General features: G+C 38.6%; 1 protein-coding gene across 1 annotated transcript in view; it reads left to right on the top strand.

The window, feature by feature from the left end:
- Positions 1–18580, top strand: part of GALNT1 (polypeptide N-acetylgalactosaminyltransferase 1) — a 78767-nt gene that overhangs the window by 16719 nt on the left and 43468 nt on the right. Inside the window, exon 3 of the mRNA XM_032309118.1 lies at positions 5245–5419. Within this exon, the coding sequence (XP_032165009.1) occupies positions 5245–5419 (175 nt within the window). The remainder of the gene's footprint in view (positions 1–5244; positions 5420–18580) is intronic.

Raw genomic sequence — 18580 nt, 5'->3', positions numbered from 1 at the left:
TGCCAAGCTTGAACTCACGATCCTGAGATCATGACCTAAGTTGAAATCAGAGTCAGACACTTAATCCACTGAGCCACCTAGGTGCTCCTATAATTTTGACATTAAAAAAATCAGGTAATTTGCTGTATTTCATCACCATCTTACATACTTTTGTTTATAGAATACTTATACTAAGAAAGCAGAAACATTTCAGTTATCATTTAAGCCACATCCCATTTTCAGAGATTTGTTAAAATGTGGAAAAAACGTTTTGGGATAGGTAAAATATCATGCCTGAAAACAGTAAGAGTGATAATTTTGTTTATTTTTTTGTTTTGTTTTGTTTTTTAAGATTTTATTTATTTATTTGACAGACAGAGATCACAAGTAGGCAGAGAGGCAGGCAGAGAGAGAGGAAGGGAAGCAGGCTCCCTGCTGAGCAGAGAGCCCGATGCGGGACTCGATCCCAGGACCCTGAGATCATGACCTGAGCCGAAGGCAGCGGCTTAACCCACTGAGCCACCCAGGCGCCCCAGGAGTGATAATTTTGTAAGAAGATAAAATCATTTGAGAGAAATGATTTTAGCCTTTTATTAGTATTTTTCCCCCAAAGGGTATTATAACTTTTTTTTTATTCTACTTACATAAGAAAAATACAAATTAAAAATTTCTCTTTTTTTAAGATTTTATTTATTTATTTGACAGACAGAAATCACAAGCAGGCATAGAAGCAGGCAGAGAGAGAGGAAGGGAAGCAGGCTCCCTGCTGATCCCAGGACTCTTGGGATCATGACCCGAGCTGAAGGCAGAGGCTTTAACCCACTGAGCCACCCAGGCACCCCACAAATTAAAAATTTCTTAGTTTTATTAAAGTACATTCAAAGGTATATCATGTGGTTTGTGTATATTGATACGATTTGTGACATTCAGAATCAATCTGTAGTTTTCTTGGTAATTAAGTTTTTAAAACATACTTTATTGTCTTATAAATGAAGTTTACTCGAAATATAAAAAGCATTTGTTCTTACATAATACTTTGGATTAACATTAATGTGAACATCTCCCTTGTCAAAGTTGGATTTTTTAGAAATGATCTGCATGTAAAATTTTATGCCAAGAAGAATTTGTTTTCAGTTCAGGAAATGATATCCAAACCCCATTTTGGTTTCTCTGAAACAAAAATTTCACTGAACTCACTTTTAATTTACCTAAAAGACTGGAAAGTAGAATGCATGGAAGTTAATGCTTACCATTCAATCTGTGAGCACATTAGTAGTAAAAATATATCCATTATCCACATGCATTTTATCCTGAGGTCTTTGCCAAAGGAAACTATTTGACTAGTCCATTTAATTCTTTAGGATATTATAATCTCTAGATTATTGTGGTGGATTTTATAAATCATGTAGTCGTCATATAATTCTTGGTAATTTCTACTGTAGCTTGGAAATCTCATGTATACCAGTAGGTTAAATGGTGTAATGTGGGCATTATACTAGATATTCCGATTACTAGTAAGTACCAAGTGGTCAAATCAGTAAAATGTTGCAACAGCAGGATTGTATATGTTGTACAGTTTTGTCTGCTTCTTTAAGATATTAAAGCCAGAGTTTTACCTCATAATGATGGGGCATTTAACATTCTGGCCATATAGTCTCTTACTGTGTAAGCTATCAAGTTTATTCTTTACTAGTCCTCACAGTAATAATTTCTGGAGTCCTCCTTCATGCTCCCCCAACCCCCATTGAAAATGTCAAACATAAATAAAAGTAGAGAAAATAGAACTCCCATATACCCACCATCTGGCTCCAGCAGTTGTCAATTCTTCAAGACTAGTCTTATGGCGTGGATACATGGGTACCTCTTTCTCTCTGTCCTCCCTTTCACTCTTTTTGTTGTTGTAGATGAAGAAATTGGCTGTTTTCTTTTCCCCAGATTCCCGTAGTCAGGATTTGCATCTCTTTAACATTTTTTGTCATGTCCTTCAGTACCCTCTATTTTCTGTGGATTTAGTAGGTAGGCCCCGAGGCTTGATCAAGCTCAGGATCTACCCTTACCCCCATCACCTCACCCTAGCAATAATGTGTTCTAGATGGCATTCTGTATAACTTAATATTCTTCTTAATTTAAAAACTAAAAAGCACAAAAAACTTTTTTCACATTTTAACTTTTCTTTAAAGTACCATCTTATACTAAAATAGGGTTTAGATAACTGAGAGAGATTTATAATTAAGGCCACTAGATGTCTCCTACCTATTTGTGTTAACTCTGCCATGCACCCAGGTTGATTGCCACCTCCAGAACTCTTCTGCTTTCTGTTGACCCCTCAACATCCCAATCCCCAAATCTGTTGGTTGCTCTCCCCCCACCACCCCGAGACAGGTAATTAAGTAGAATTGACTCTTAGGTGTTTTATAATTTATGATTTTTAAACATTTAAAATTATATGTGGGAATTATACATCTGTGTTTGTATTATATTTTTTATTACACTTGTCACTGACAGTTTTTGTAATCTGTCAACCCTAATATTTAAAGAGCTTTGGTGCACCTGGGCACCTCAGTTAATTAAGTGCCAGATTCTTGATTTTGTCTTGGGTCATGATCACAAGATCATGAGATCAAGCCCCACATTAGGCTGAGTGTGGAGCTTGCTTAAGATTCTCTCTCCCCGTACACCTGGGTGGCTCAGTGGGTTAAGCCTCTTGTCTTTGGCTCAGGTCATGATCTCAGGGTCTTGGGATGGAGCCCCACATTGGGCTCTCTGCTCAGCAGGAAGCCTGCTTCCCCGCCCCCACTCTGCCTGCCTCTCTGTCTACTTGTGATCTCTCTCTCTCTGTCAAATAAATAAATAAAATTAAAAAAAAAAAAAAAAGATTCTCTCTCCCTGGGATGTTTGGGTGGCTCAGTCAGTTAAGCATCCAATTCTTGATTTCAGCTCAGTTCATGATCTCAGAGTCATGAGATCAAGCCCCACCTCGAGTTCTGGCTGGGCATGGAGCCAACTTAGGATTCTCTCTCCCTCTCCACACCCTCTGCCTACTTGCGCACATGCATGCCCTCTCAAAAACACATTATAAGGTGCACAGGTGGTTCAGTGGTAGAATTCTCACCTGCCATGTTGGAGGACCAGGTTCAATTCCTGGCCCATGCAGCACACCCACCCTTTTGGGGCACCTGGATGGCTCAGTGGGTTAAAGCCTCTGCCTTTGGCTCGGGTCATGATCCCAGGGTCATGATCCCAGGTTCCTGGGATCGAGCCCCACATCGGGCTCTCTGCTCAACGGGGAGCCTGCTTCCCCCCGCCTGCCTCTCTGCCTACTTGTGATCTGTCAAGTAAATAAATAAAAAAATCTTCAAAAAAGAACACATTATAAAATGAAATTTAAAAAAATAAAGAGCTTAGTTATTTGGCAAACATTAGGCAGGATTTGTTTTTAAAAATGGTTTTACATGAGTTTTCTATAATTGTTAAGTTATTTCCTAATATTTTAATGCCCTCCTAAAATCACAGTTCATTCTGAGAACAGGAACAGAATTATTTTATACCATTTTTTCTTGATGGTTGCCTAAGATATGTTTTTATATTCTAGATAGAGTTGTTGAAGACACAATAATTTCATAATTTATAGCCCTGGTGTTTGTAGGTTGCTTTGTACCACCATCTGAAGCAACCATCTTACAGGACAGCTTTACCAGCTAGTGATGTTCTTGGGTAGATGAAACCTGGCTGAAGAGAGATGGTTTGTCTACTGTCTCAATGTCTCTATTTTTGTGTAGAGACTTTTTAGAGGTGCCTAAAAAAATAAACAATGAGAGAATAGAAATTTCAGCTTTAAAAACAAACAAGTAATGTACAAAACAGGTATTTTTATCCCATTCTTGGCCTTACCTCATTCTTTCCCTGTGCCTTTTAGATGAGAAGTTTAATATACTTTTTTCCAAGTTTAATGTATCTGAGAACTTGTTTTTCTTGAAGTTATAAAGGAAATAACTTTTAAATTATAAAAAACAAATAAAAAAATTACAGAAAACTCTTCTGAACATCTCAAAAGTGTAAAACAAGAAACAATACTTGGAAATTGCTGAATATTACTTTTAAGTTAAATTTAATTTTAAGATTTTATTTATCTGAGAGAGAGAGAGTGCTCATGTGCACCAGTGGGGCAGGGGCAAAGGAAGTGGGAGAAGAAGACTTCCCACTGAATAGGGAGCCCAGTGTGGCATTTGATCCCAGGACCCTCAGATCATGACCTGAGCTGAAGGCAGATATTTAACCGTCTGAGCCACACAGGTGCCCCTGAATATTACTCTCTTTATGTACATACCAAGAGATAATATTACTTCTGGATAGAATTATCTTTCTTGATGCTCCACCTTGCTTAATGCTTATTATAATGTCTTAGTTGATTCTAGGATTTCATTTTGACTTCTTTTGAATAGTGCTCACATTTAATTGAGCATATAGTTATAAAACTCCTATAGGACAGTATCATGAATTCCACGAAAGGTACACGAATGAATCAAACTGGAGCTAAAAAGAGATGTAATCTAGTGGGGGGCCCACAGGACAGGTTAGCAATCATAGCAGGTAGCAGTTGATAAGAGACGTAAGAGCCCTTGATGATGAAACGATGTCGCAATTAAGAGTAGTAGAGGATCATGGTAGAGAGATTTGGAAAAGCTGCAGACAAGAGAATTTCTTTTAGCTGGGCCTTAAAAGACAAGTAGGTGTTTGGTATTACAGAAATAAGACTGAGGAGGTGCAGTGAGAGGGGACTTCTTTGAGCAAAGGCACCAAAGCAGGAAAATACGAGGCACATATGAAGGAAAGTAGCGAGTTGCTGTTTGAAGGATTAAGTACCGAAGTAGGAGTGGGGGAGTGGCTTGGTAAAGGGCTGAGCAGATGGTCGGTTTTGAAAGTTAGGTTAAATTCCCTATTAAAGAGTTAGACTCTAGAGCTTACAGGAATACCACAATGAAAGTCGTGCTTTAGAGGGTTAATTTGGTAACGATATTTGAGCTGGGAATGCCAAGGCTGTGCGTGCTGCAGGTGAGTAGGGCAGGGTGAGGAGGTCTTGAGTGAGGACGCTGGTGTGGAGGAGGAGGACAGAGCAGCCGCTAGAAGGTTTTACAGACTGGGAGAGGAAGGGCTCAGAAATGGCTCTGGTTGTTGAGGGCACAGTTTAAACTCATATTATTAAAATAGAAACATTTATCAGTTGCTATAAAATTAATGTTAGTTAAGTTTCTTCTGTATTCTTAGTTCTAGAGCCAATACAAAAGCCTCATGAAGGTCCTGGAGAAATGGGGAAACCAGTCGTCATTCCTAAAGAGGATCAAGAAAAGATGAAAGAGATGTTTAAAATCAATCAGTTCAATTTAATGGCGAGTGAGATGATCGCACTCAACAGATCTTTACCAGATGTCAGGTTAGAAGGGTAAGTATCTGGTGTGATCCTGACAGCAGTGAATTTGAATGAAAAGTGTGTTCTTAGTTCCCAATAAATTACACTTTAGTGTTGACTGTTCTTAAAGTGAGTGTTTGATCACTAAGTTATTACTTACCCACTTAAATTTAAATACTGATAAAAATACTGCTGATCATTAGGCTATAAATTTTAGGCTTTGGAAAATAGTAATTTATCTTAATAGATTAGTAAGGGACTTTAAACTTCTCAAAACATTCCTATAATCAGCTTTTTTAAAAAGATTCTTTTAAGAGGTATGTAACTTAAAATGGTAATGTATATAGTCATAGGCGTACAGATGACTAAATTTTTACATGTACATATGTACCTGTCTGATTGTCATCCACATCAAGATATGTGTGTTGTGTGGATGAATATTCTATAACTTATTTACACACTCATAGACATTTGGGTTGTCTCCACCTTTGACTCTTATGAGTAAAGTAGTTGTGACATTCTTGTGCATGTCTTTTGGAGGACTTAGGTGCTCATTTCTGTTTGGTATGTACGGGGAAAGGAATAGATTATACATTTGTATAGCATTAGTATGTGCTACCAGACATTTTTCCAGGATGATTGTACTGATTTACATTCCCACCACCAATGTAAGAGGACCAGTTGCCCCACATGAAGAAGGTAACATAAGGTATCTGGGCTAGAGGACAGCAGGCCCTATTAGACAGCTTCCCATTAGAAGCAAAGGAACTATATAGAAAACACATGGAGCAGGTGAACGTAAACATTTACACATTTGGCTCCTGAGACTGTAGTCGCCTTGCCCTCTGGGCCTTCCATTAGCACCAACAGCCAGGCCATCTTTCTTCAGGCAAGAGATTGGAGGATCTTTCTTGATAGAGTAGGACTAGGCACGGGGGGGGGGGGGGACCAAACCTCATAGTAATCATCACTCCAAGCTAATATTCAGCTTTTTGGTTCCCTGTTTTTGTAACAAATACATAACCAAGGAATACTAGACAATCAAAAGAAACACTCAGACATGAAAAGTATAGTGCCCAGAAGAGAAATAACACAAGTTGGAGGAAGCAAAAACTCTTCAGGGAGAAGAAAACTTAAAAAGACTTAATCCCAATGAAATAAGAAAGCATATTACAACCGTAAAGCAATAGGATGTTATTCAAAAGATACATTAGGAAAACCAAGAGTGGAGTTTAAAAAGACAGAAAGAAAAGGGCAAAACAGCGCAGCTCAGCAGCAATCCTGGAAATAAAGGAGCAAAATTTCAGAGGAAAAGAATTGCCAGTCTAGAATTCTGTATCTGTCCTTACTTGCAATCAAATGCATAGGTTAGAACAGGGCGTTTTTGGAAATGAAAAGTCTCATAACATGGAAATGCCACACACCCTTTCTTGGAAGGTTACTGGAGATTATGATCCACCAAATGAGGACCTATACTCAGGAAAAGATGGACAGAGGTTGTGAAAGACAGGGGATTTGGCCTAAAACAAATGTGGTGGGAATCCCTTGAGGATGGTGAAGGGCGAGCCCTCGGTGACAGTTGTTAGGCCAAGAGGCAACCACCCAGATGGAAGCAGGACTTTAAGAAGACGGATGATGGTACAGCTGAAGGCCTCTGGAAGAGATTTAGACGATGGGGAGTTTGGGAGGCAATTAGTAAGTGCATAGAAAACCATAGCAGGGAAAATATGATAATTTCAGGGAAGATTTTAAAAGTTGTACAGAGAAAGCAAAAGCATTTATAGTTTAGTACCTGGCACAGCTGTGAATGTGTCCTAGAAGGCCACCATTTAATATTGTTCATATAAAAATTAAACTGTGAAAAAAAAAAATTAAACTGTGTGGGTGATGGGGAGTATCAGTGTGTTTGTCCAGCAGATTGGCTAAGTGGCGGTCAGTCAAAAGAAGCTTCGCTGTGGACATTGGGGAGGGTATGTGGTTTGGTGAGTGCTGTGAAGTATGTAAACCTGGCGATTCACAGACCTGTACCCCTGGGGATAAAAATAAATGTTTATAAAAAATAAAAAATTAAAAAAAAAAAAGAAGCTTCGCTATAATCTTAAGTTTTCCCAAGCTGTTAACCCTCCTGAACGATATAGACAGAGAGCTGCACTCTTCAGGGAAGCCTGCAGCTGAAATGTTAATGGTGTCTGTGCTAAAAAGAGCCTTGATTGTTAGTGTTCCTGGTAGAGTATTCCGCTATATATGTTACTGTTCTCAACACATTTTATTGAACATTTATGTTTTGAACAGTGTTTAAGTGGTGTGATACACATGCTTGTGCATTAAATTTTGGGGTTGATGAGGACTGCCTAGATTTGAAAGTCTCACTTCGCACAAGCTGCTGATATGCAGTCGTTGCCAACCGTTTGTTCTCTGTGGGAGTGGGCCGCTTATGAAGTTGGCACAAAGTCGCTACTGTCCCTGAGTAGCTTTTTTGTACCTTCTTGCTCCATCTCTGTGCAGGTATTTTTTGAAGTTTTTTTGTTTCTTTGTAACTTTGTGGGGAGTTTCAAATGTGTACAGAAAGACAGTAGTATAAGGAACCCTCGCGTTCCTCATCTTGCTTCAGTAATGCCCAATAGTCTTGTGTCTTACTTACACCCTTTCATAGTCCCCCAGCAATCTCTGTCGCCTGGTATGTACACCTCTATGTATCCCGCTACTGTTCTAGGGTAAGTCTGTATGAACAGTAGAACACAGTATAAGTGATAGAGTGTTGCTTTCAGGATTAGGTTATAAAATACACTGTGGTTTCTAATTTGGTTTTTACTCTCACTTGGGTCAGTTAGCTCTGGAATTAGCCAAGCGACTTGACAGCAACAGCAGTCCTATTGTAAAGCCCCTCTGGTTTGTGGCCTTTTGTGAATAACCCAACTAATTGTGATTAGAAGTGTATTATCCAGTTCCAGGGAAGGTTGTACCATTTGTAAATATTCCAGTGTGTATCTCTGAAAGATGAAGACTTATATAGGAGGGAAGCTCATGATACCATTTCACGCCTAAAAAATTAATTTAACAGTGACTCTATAATAACATGAAATACTTAGTTGGTGTTCAGATTTCCCTAGTTATGTCATACTTTCTTTTTTTGTAGTGTTGTTTTTTTTTAAAGATTTTATTCACTTGAGAGAGAGAAGGTGAGAGAGAGAGAGCATTAACTGGGGGAGGGTCAGAGGAAGAGGCAGGCTCCCCACCGAATAGAGAGCCCTACGTGGGACTCAATCCTAGGACCCAAGGGCCACAACCCAAGCTGAAGGCAGTCACCCAACCAGCTGAGCCACCCAGGCACCCCTGTAGTGTTTTTATCAGGATCCAAATAACGGCCACACAATGCAAATGGTGCACATGTCTCTCAAGCCTCTCTCAGTCTCTGCAGGTTCCCTCTCCATTATCCAGGCAGAGTATCTTGTATCTTTCTTCAGCCTGCATTTTGTGGACTGCATCACTTCAGTGTCATCGACTATTCCTCTGTTCCTCTCTTGGCTGTGGATTGGTAGGTTAAAGGCATTTTGTACCAGTATCCTTCAAGTCAGCTGAATTGTGTACTTCTGGTACTAAAGTTGTGCAGTCTAGTCAGTCATGTGCAACCCCATTGGACAGGTCTATTGAATGTCCCATCCATCTGTTTTTCCTTCTTAAAACTCCAATTAGCCAGGCTTTGGACTACTTGAATTGGTTCTCTTAGTCTCTTATATTTTTGTCTTACCTTTATTCTTCTTCCAGGGGAAATTTCTAGACTGTCTTTGAGCTATTCTCTTGAATTTTTTATTTGTTAAGTTTTTTATTGCTAAGTTTTTGTCATTGTTATCTGACATTTAAAAAATGTAGACACAAAACCATACACTTTATATGTTGTGAGATATTTAGTATAACAATAGCATTTTATTCTTTCTAGTTTTTAAAGTAAATTTAACTTTCTTTTAAAGACTAATCAGTTCTGGGTGCCTAGGTGTCTCAGGTTAAGCATTAGGCTCTTAGGTTTGGTTCAGGTCATAATCTCAGGGTCCTCCGATTGAGCCCTGCGTCAGGCTCCGTGCTCAGTGGTGAGTCTGCGGGAGATTCTCTCTCCCTTTGCCCCTCCCTCCACTCATGCATGCATGTGATCTCTTAGATAAAATAAATAAATTCTAAGAAAAATAATGAGTTCCATGAATCAGGCTGTTGCTGTTAAAGTTCTTCAAAAAAAATTGCTGTGGCCCAGGATAATTAAATTGAGTTTGGATCCAGGTCTGGCTCTAACTTCTTTTCTTTCTCTACCTAATTGCTGGAAGTTATTTTTTGTCATTTTCTTAACTATTCCTTTTAATGCTAAGTTAAATTCTGGAAACAGATTTAAATAATATATTTAGTAGAATTCTGTTTATTTTTTAGATAAGCTCCTCTGGATGATTTTGATGAATTTGTGGATGTTGCTTTGCTTTTAATTTTTAAGATTTTAACTTTCCGGGGCTCGTGGGTGGCTCAGTGCGTTAAAGCCTCTGCCTTCAGCTTAGGTCATGATCCCAGGATCCTGGGATCGAGCCCCGCATCGGGCTCTCTACTGGGCAGGGAGCCTGCTTCCTCCTCTCTCTTTGCCTGCCTCTCTGCCTACTTGTGATCTCTGTCAAATGAATAAATAAAATCTTAAAAAAAAAAAAAAAAAAGATTTTAACTTTCCCAGGTGTTTTCAGTAACATATTTGCTCTGTAAATAATTGGTATTTCTAAGGCTGATAGGTGTTTTTGTTTCAGTTACATAAAATTTTATTGTGTACATTTTAGCATAAATATTACTTTTTCATACCTTTGTCTTCTAATTTGGTTTCTACCTGCTTCATGAAATGAAAATTTTCTGTTACAGAACTTTAGAAAATTCCCTGATAGATATATATGTGTGTGTGTGTGTGTGTGTGTGTATTTTTGTTGTTGTTTTTGTTCTAACTTTTGCCTCAGAAAGATGTGGGTAACGAGTAGTTTAAAAATATGCTTGGGTGGAGACACCTGGGTGGCTCAGTTAGTCGAGGGCCTGCCTTCTGCTCAGGTCATGATCCCAGAGTCCTGGGATGGAGCCCTGTGTCAGGCTCGCCGCTTAGCAGGGAGTCTGCTTGTCCTTCTCCCTCTGCCCCTCCCCAAGCACATCTGTGCACTCGCTCATTCTCTCTCTGTCTCTCTCTCAAATAAATAGAATCTTTAAAAAAATACATGCTTGGGGTGCCTGGGTGCTTCATTTGGTTAAGCATCTAACTTTGGCTCAGGTCAGGTTCTCACAGTCCTGGAATGGAGTCCTGAGTCTGGCTCCATGCTCAGCAGGGAGTCTGCTTGTCCCTCTCCTTCTGTCCCTCCCCTCATTTGTGCTCCGTCTCTCTTGAAGAAATAAAATAGTTTTTTTAAAAAAAAGGTTTTTTTGCTTCTAGATACTTGTCTTAAAGTACTTTTTATCATGTATTTTCCATCATTTACTAGATATCTCTTGAAAATTTTACTTCTTTTTTGGAAAAACTAGCCTTTAACTGTTATTGTTTTAAAATGGTGTAAACATTCAGGAAGCTATAGGAGATAACAAATCTTTGTTCCAACCACCAGCCTTTTATTGAATCTTAAGTTGCCATATTTTCTTTTTATTTTGCTTTTAGCAATAAAACTTTACGGCTGTAGTTGAATCTCTTTGTATACTTCTCTCAGTTGCATCACACTTCTCTCTAACCATTGTTCTGGTTTTTCTACTTACTATACTGTTCATGCTTTAAAAATACTTCTTCATTACCACATCTTCTTTATCCAGATTGGGAGGGAGACAAACCATAAGTGACTCTTAATCTCACAAAACAAACTAGGGGTTGCTGGGGGGAGGTGGTTTTGGAGAGAGGGGTGGGGTTATGGACATTGAGAGGGTATGTGCTATGGTGAGTGCTGTGAAGTGTGTAAACCTGGTGATTCACGGACCTGTACCTCTGAGGATAAAAATACATTATATGTTTATTAAAAATAAAATAAATAAATAAAAATTTTTTAAAAGTACTTCTTCATATCTATCTATATATAAATAATATAGTTTATAGTTTTATATTTTTACTTAACAAGTGGTAGTAGAGCATAGGCACATATCCTTGTACAACTTTTTAAGAATTGTTTTTGCCCAAGCATTGATTTGGAGATTTATCCATGTCAGTGCATGTAGTTCTGGATCATTCATTTTAACTGCTTTGTAAAAGTCCATTGTATGAATATGCCACAATTTATCTATTGTTCTTTTGCTTTTTGTATATATATTTTATGGTTGCAGTGTCTCTGTAAACATCCTTTTACATGTATTCTCTTCTACAGATATTAATAGTTTTCTGTAGAACAATGCTTTTCAAGTTACAGTTCAGAACCTTTTACTCACTAATGGATCGTAAAATCAGTTTAGTGAATACCTCTTAGCACTTTAATTAATGAAAGAGAAGATAGCAGGGTGTGTTTTATGTAAAGGTATTTTTTTCCTTAATCATTATTTCAGGATGTATTAGATTAACATAAAATGTATTTGTTATCAAGAGTCATGACCAGGGGATGCCTGGGTGGCTCAGTTGGTTAAGCAGCTGCCTTCGGCTCAGGTCATGATCCCAGGGTCCTGGGATCGAGTCCCACATCGGGCTCCTTGCTCGGCAGGGAGCCTGCTTCCCCCTCTGCCTCTGCCTGCCATTCTGTCTGCCTGTGCTCGCTCTCTCTCCTTCTCTCTCTGACAAATAAAATCTTTAAAAAAAAAAAAAAAAAAAGAGTCATGACCAGAAGTGTTTGTCAGTAGAAGTAAGTAAAATTGTGCTGAGAGGTATGCACTTTTTTATTTCACCCAATTAAAAAAAAAAAAAACTACTCCCACACTGATTTTACCAATTTACATTTTCCAGCTACAGAAGTTCATGCAGAGGATAATAGTGGCATGGACCAGGCTAGCACAGGGAGCAGATGTTTTAAAATTTTGATTGCCTTTTTTTACGATGGAACCTATCAGAATGTGGTTGGGTTGGATATAGAATAAAAGAGAAAAGGAAAAGTAAATTTAGGCTTGAGTAGTCATCTCAATTACAGTGATACTTGCCAAGATAGAGAGAAGAGGAAAATAGAAATATGGGGAAGGAAATCAATAAGCATATATTTATAAAAGCCTGGAGTTCAGGGGAGGTGTTGAAACTGGAACTATGAATTTGGACAAGTGAATATAAAGTCATGGGCTTTGTTGAGATAGCCTTTGGAGTGGATGAGATGAAAAAGAGGTTAGGTCAGATGATTGACATTTCAGCTTTTGAAGAGTGAGAAGAGGAGGAAGATCTAGCAAAAGGGTAAGAGAACGAGATATGGGGGGAAAGTATGTGGATGTCAAGCAAATGTTTAAGGAGTAAGTAAGTGGTCAACTCTTAAATTCTGCTGAGATGAATGATGAAGTCTCTAAATTGACCCATGGATTTCTGTATATGGATGTTGTTGGAACTTAGATAAAATTGTTTCTGTGGAGTAATAGGAATGAAACTCTGATTTAAAAGAGTGAGGAAGACTTCCAGTTTCTGTGATGGTGCAGCCTTGGTGATTTAGATCAACTCTTCAGTTGAGGACAATTAGAAACTCGGGGGGGAAAATCAATCTCTCTCTCTCTCTCTCTCTCTATATATATATATATAAATTATTTGCTTAAAACCATATAGAGGTTAGAAGGCAGTGAAGAATTTCAGAGCCAAACTATGGGAGAAGGTAAAGACTCAGAGAAACAAGCCCAGAACTTTTACCTTGATGCATTCCAGGAAGTGAATACCTAAATAGTACTTTTTTTTTTTTTTTTACATTCCATATGATTTATTATTTTTTTATTTAAATTCAGTTAGTTAGCCAATATATAGTACATAGTTAGTTTCAGATGTAGTGTTTATAAATAGTACTTTTGATAGCATTTTGGTGCTGGGGCATAACACCTGGAGTCCAGAACCTATCAAGTCTGTGTGTGTGTGTGTTTTGAGAGGGGAGAGTCAGATATCCCTTCCTCCATGTTTTAGTTTAGGTTCCTAGAAAGAATGATGAAATTGAAGCCGATCAGCCCTGGTGGTAACTGAAGCCCAAGTTTAAACCATCTTAATCCAGAAAATCGAATTTACTGCTGCCCTGGCTCCCCCTAAATTCAAATGTAAATCCTCTCTGAAGGAAGTTATTAGGCCAATAAATTTTTAAATGGTATTTTGTACACAGTGTCTGGTTTACACTAGACACCCAACGAAACAAGGCACATGAAAGAAAACAAAACAGTAGACAATGAAAATAGACCTAGAATGACTCCAAGACATAGACTTTAAAATGATTGTACATAATATTGTTTTCAAGATTTAAAAACAAGATTGAGAATTTCAGCAGAGAACTAGAATCTATTAGAAAATAATGAAGTGAGGGGTGCCTGGGTGGCTCAGTGGTTTAGAGCCCCTGCTTTCAGCTCAGGTCATGATCCCAGGGTTCTGGGATCAAGTCCCGCATTGGGCTCTCTGCTCAGCGGGGAGCTTGTTTCCTCCTCTGTCTGCCTACTTGTGATCTCTGCCTGTCAGATAAATAAATAAAATCTTTTAAAGAAAAAGAAAAGAACCAAGTGGAAATTCTAGAACTGGAGAAGTACAGTAATAAAAAGTAAAGACTAATGGATGGGTTTAGCAGCAGACTAGACATAGCTAAAGAGAGAATTAGTGAGCTGAATTATAGATCAGAAGTAAACATCCAAAATGAAGCATAGAGGATGGAGAATAAAGAAGGGATAGTAAGAGATACAGGAGATAAAGAGGTCTAGGATTGCCGACAAATTGTAGTCAAAATAAGAAAGAGAATAGAGGAGTACCAATATTCAAAAGTATAATAGCCAAGAACTTTCTAAAACTAATGTTAAAAACTTTAAGGCACAGAATCAGTTTGATGAACCTTCAGCAGGGTACCTGCCACATCATACTTGGGCATATCATAATAAAACTGTTGGAAGCCAGAGCTAGAGAAAAGAATTGTAAAAACAAGCAAAGGGTTGGAGGGGGAAGGTAAAGATCACCTTCAAAGGTCCAACGGTAAGTCTGACAGCTACTTCTCAACAGAAAAAATAAGGAAGCCAAAAGGTAATAACTGTCTGAGATAACTTTAAATAAGCCTAAAATTTTATACCCAGCACAGATATCTTTCAAAAATAAAGACCTATAAGAGAAACAAAACTGAGATGATTCATTACCCTAAAAAAACACTAAAGGGTGTTCTCTAAGCAGAAAGAAAATGATCCTACTGGAATGATCAGGTATGGAAATGAAGGAAGAACAATGGAATTGGTAAATATGTAGACAAATGAAGGTCAACTATGTAAAGAATATCTGGGTGGTAAAGATAGCAATTAGTATTAGACTTTAATAAATCAAGTTTGTGTGTTGCAGTTTTTAAGGTTATCACTAGAAGAAGATAAATATTGGAATGGAGAAAGTAAAATTTTAAAAATATAAATTCAGAGGCACTTGGCTGGCTCAGTTGGTAGAGCATGTGACTCTTGATATTGCAGTTGAGTTCAGTCAAGCCACACATTGGGTATGGAATCCATTTTAATAATGAAAATTCAGAAGTATAGATAAAAGATTAGGATCAATAAGTACTGATTGTTTTAAGGTTGATACTTATAATGAAGATAATTATATTTCTATGTCAGTTTTCTAACAAAAGATGGGCAACAGATTTTTTTTAAAAATACCACTTATAGTGCAATCAAAAAATATCAAATATTAGAAACTCTCTTCAAAGAAAATTCCAAAATGTTATTGAGAGAAATTAAAGATCTAATTAATGGAACAATGCCCATCTTTATGGGTGGACAGTTCAATATTATAAAATGTTGGTTTTCTCCAAATTGATTTATAGATTCAGTGAATTTCTAGTCACCACGTTTGTGTGTGTGTCTGATTTGACAGATTGGTTCCCAAATGTAACTGGAAGTGCAGAGACCAAGAATAGCCAGACATTTTTGTAGAAGAATAAGGTTGGAGGATTTGCAATAACAGTTACCAAAATGTCTCAAGAAGGTATAATAATTAAGATATTTTTGCAAGGATAAACACATACATTGGTGAAACAAAAATAGGGAGTCTGTAACCAGTCCCATACTACTTGAACACTTGGTTTAAGACAAAGATAGCACTGCTTAGTAGTAGAAGGATGTTCTTCTAAAGAAAAAAGTAAACAGTATTGGGTCATCCTGATAATAATTGAAGGACAAAACTGAAACTAACTTTTTCTCACACAATGTAGATAATCATTTTCATGTGTATTACAGATATCAATGTGAGGGCAAAGCAATAAAGCTCCTAGCAGATAACACAGAATTTATTATGATCCTGAGAGAGGAAGAGTTTTTCAACGGGGCTTAGAAACACCCAAAAAATGCAGGGAAAGTTTGATAAATGGGACTGCATTAAAGACTTCCTGTTCATTTAAAAAAAAAAGTAGAAAGAAAAATACATTGAAAAGGCAAGTCACAGAAGAAATTTATAATACTTATAGCCAGCAAAATGCTCAGATCCAGAATATATAAATAACTCCTGCACATCAAAAAGGAAAAGGAAAACGGATAAAGACTTGAAGAGATAATCCTAATGACCAATAAACATAAGACAAGATGCTCAACCTTTTTAGTAATCAAGAAAACACAAAACTAATGAAATACCACTTCATACTCTCATATAGTGTTGGTGGCAGTGTAAATTGTTACACCCACATTGAAAAACATGCCAGTATCTAGTAAAATGAGCAGCAGCATGCTTCATGATCCAGCAGATCTGCACCTAGGTGTGTCTAACAGATGCATGCACGAATGCTTTGGGAGACAAGGCCAGAAATGTTAATAGTAGTACTTTTATATTGGCTCCAAACTGAAATAATCTAAATGTGCATCAGCAGTGATTGTGGTAGATCCATACGATGGAATACTTTATAAGCAGTGGAAATGAACAAAAGCAACAACGTGAATGAATGTCACCATTTATACCAAGCTAGAGTCACAGAAGAGTATATATGGAATTATGCTGTCTCTTGGAAGGCCAGAAACAGGCACCACAAAACCATGATGGTAAGGGTTAGGCCAGTGATTCCTTAGGGGAGGAAGAAAACGTAATGGGAGCAAGGGGACTTGTGGTGTTGGCCATGTTCTCTTTCTTCCCTTGAGTCATGGTTACATGGGCATTTGATGTGTGATAATTCATTCAGATCTAAATTTATGTTTTGTGCACTCTGCTTTACTTCAAATAAAATCAACTTGAGAAAAGAGTGGGGGAAGCAAAGTTGGGGGGCAGCAGCTGAGGCAGTAGGGGTGGCAGTGCTTTGGAGGCATCATCAGAGAAAGGAGCGAAGTGGAGGTGTTAGCTAGGGGGATTGTGCGATTACAGGAGATTCTGTCTTTTTTCAAAGATGGTATATAGTGTAGTCTGTGTGTTGATGGGAATGATCCCACTCAGGGTAACTGAGAAGGGAGTATTACAGCAAGAGCATTTAACTTGAGTGGGTGAGAAGGAATGTAGTTGGCTTCAGACAGGAATAGGGATAATTCGGGCCTCAAGTCGTGGGAAAAAGGCACAATGTTCGCGATCACCATGCGTACAGGATGGTAAATATGTTCATGGGAGTATGGAAATTCTCTGATAGCTTCTGTGTTTTTGGTGAAATTGTCACCGTGAGTGAGGAAGGTGGGAAAGGTACTTATAATCCGTGGACATGTAAAACAAGCACGTTGAAGGAGGCGAGTAGGAAATTCAGGAGAACTCTGCACAGTGCTGAGAGCCTGCTTGAGGTTTGTGGTTATAAATTGGAAATGAGGCCATTCAGCATGCTCTCATGTTTTCTTTAGCCATATTCAGCCCCTCAAGTGAGGTGCAAACTCAGCAGAAAGTTGGACTTAGCTGGGATTGGGATATTCCAGCAAGTGAGAGAAAAGAATAGGGAGCCCAGGATGACACTAATGATAAAGAGCCATGGATCTAAGCAGAGTAGCAGACCTGGAGAACATGAAGGGGGTAACAGAAAGTAAGAAGAGGGAGGGTCTGGAGTGGAGACCGCTGTGAAGGAAGCCAAAGATCTAGGATTATTGGAGTAATTGAGTTGGAAGAGCAAGGATGGGGAGGTGGGGGTGATGGTGACCAGAGATTGTGATGCTTAAAATGGAGATGATCGGTACTGGCAGGGTCTAGGGATATAGCATGAAAGTACATGGGTGAGATGTATTAGAGGACAGTTTTATTGGAGGAGGGCAGAACAAAGATCTGGAGGCCAGGGTATTGAAAAATGGACTACATAGATGCTAAAATAGAATGTTATGACAAGAGTAGCGGTGGAACTGGTAGGAAAGGTGATAGATGACAGTGACAAGGATGGATTGGCACATTCTTTAAAAGACTTGGGCCTTCTTAGGGAAAAGCAACAGTCTTCAATCAGCAGTAAGGAACAGGGGATGTATCTACCACCCCCTCCAGATTGAGTGGTATGTGATCTAGGGAAGAAAAGCATCCTCCTCTTGAAGATTACTCATAGGATGCCTGGGTGGCTCAGTTGGTTTAGGACTGCCCGACTCTTGATTTTGGCTCAGGTCACGATCTCAGGGGTTATGAGATCAGGCCCCATGTTAGGCACCATGCTCATTGAGAAGTCTGCTCGAGATTCTCTTCCTGTTCCTCTGCACCTCCTTCTCACTTTCACTCTCTCTTTCAAATAATCTTTAGAAAAAATAGACTGCTTAGGAAGTGGTCTGCTTGGCAATATTTTAATTAGTGCTAGAAGGTGAAGTGAATACTCAGAAAAGGGATTATGAGGAGGTGCCTGGGTGGCTCAGTTGGTTAAGCATCTGCCTTCAGCTCAGGTCATAATCCTGGGATCCTGGAAATGTGCCCCCCGTCGGGTTTCCTGCTCAGGGGGGAGCCTGCTTCTCCTTCTCCCTCCGACTGCTGCTTTTCCACCTTGTGCTCTCTTTTGTTCTATCAAATAAATTTAAAACCTCTTAAAAAGGGGGGATTAGGAATATAGCTGATTTTACTGGTGTCAAAACCAAGAATTCCTGGCACCAAAGTGGAAGGTTTGCAGGTGTTCTAAAACAGTCAGTTACTTCACCTGCAAAAAATTGGTTTATTTGGGAATAACAGAGAATTGCAATTCAGGA

The sequence above is a fragment of the Mustela erminea genome, chromosome 13 (genome assembly GCF_009829155.1).
Source record: "Mustela erminea isolate mMusErm1 chromosome 13, mMusErm1.Pri, whole genome shotgun sequence".
Lineage (NCBI taxonomy): Eukaryota > Metazoa > Chordata > Mammalia > Carnivora > Mustelidae > Mustela > Mustela erminea.
The sequence above is the reverse complement of the archived record's forward strand: the minus strand, read 5'-3'. Positions and strand labels throughout refer to the sequence as shown.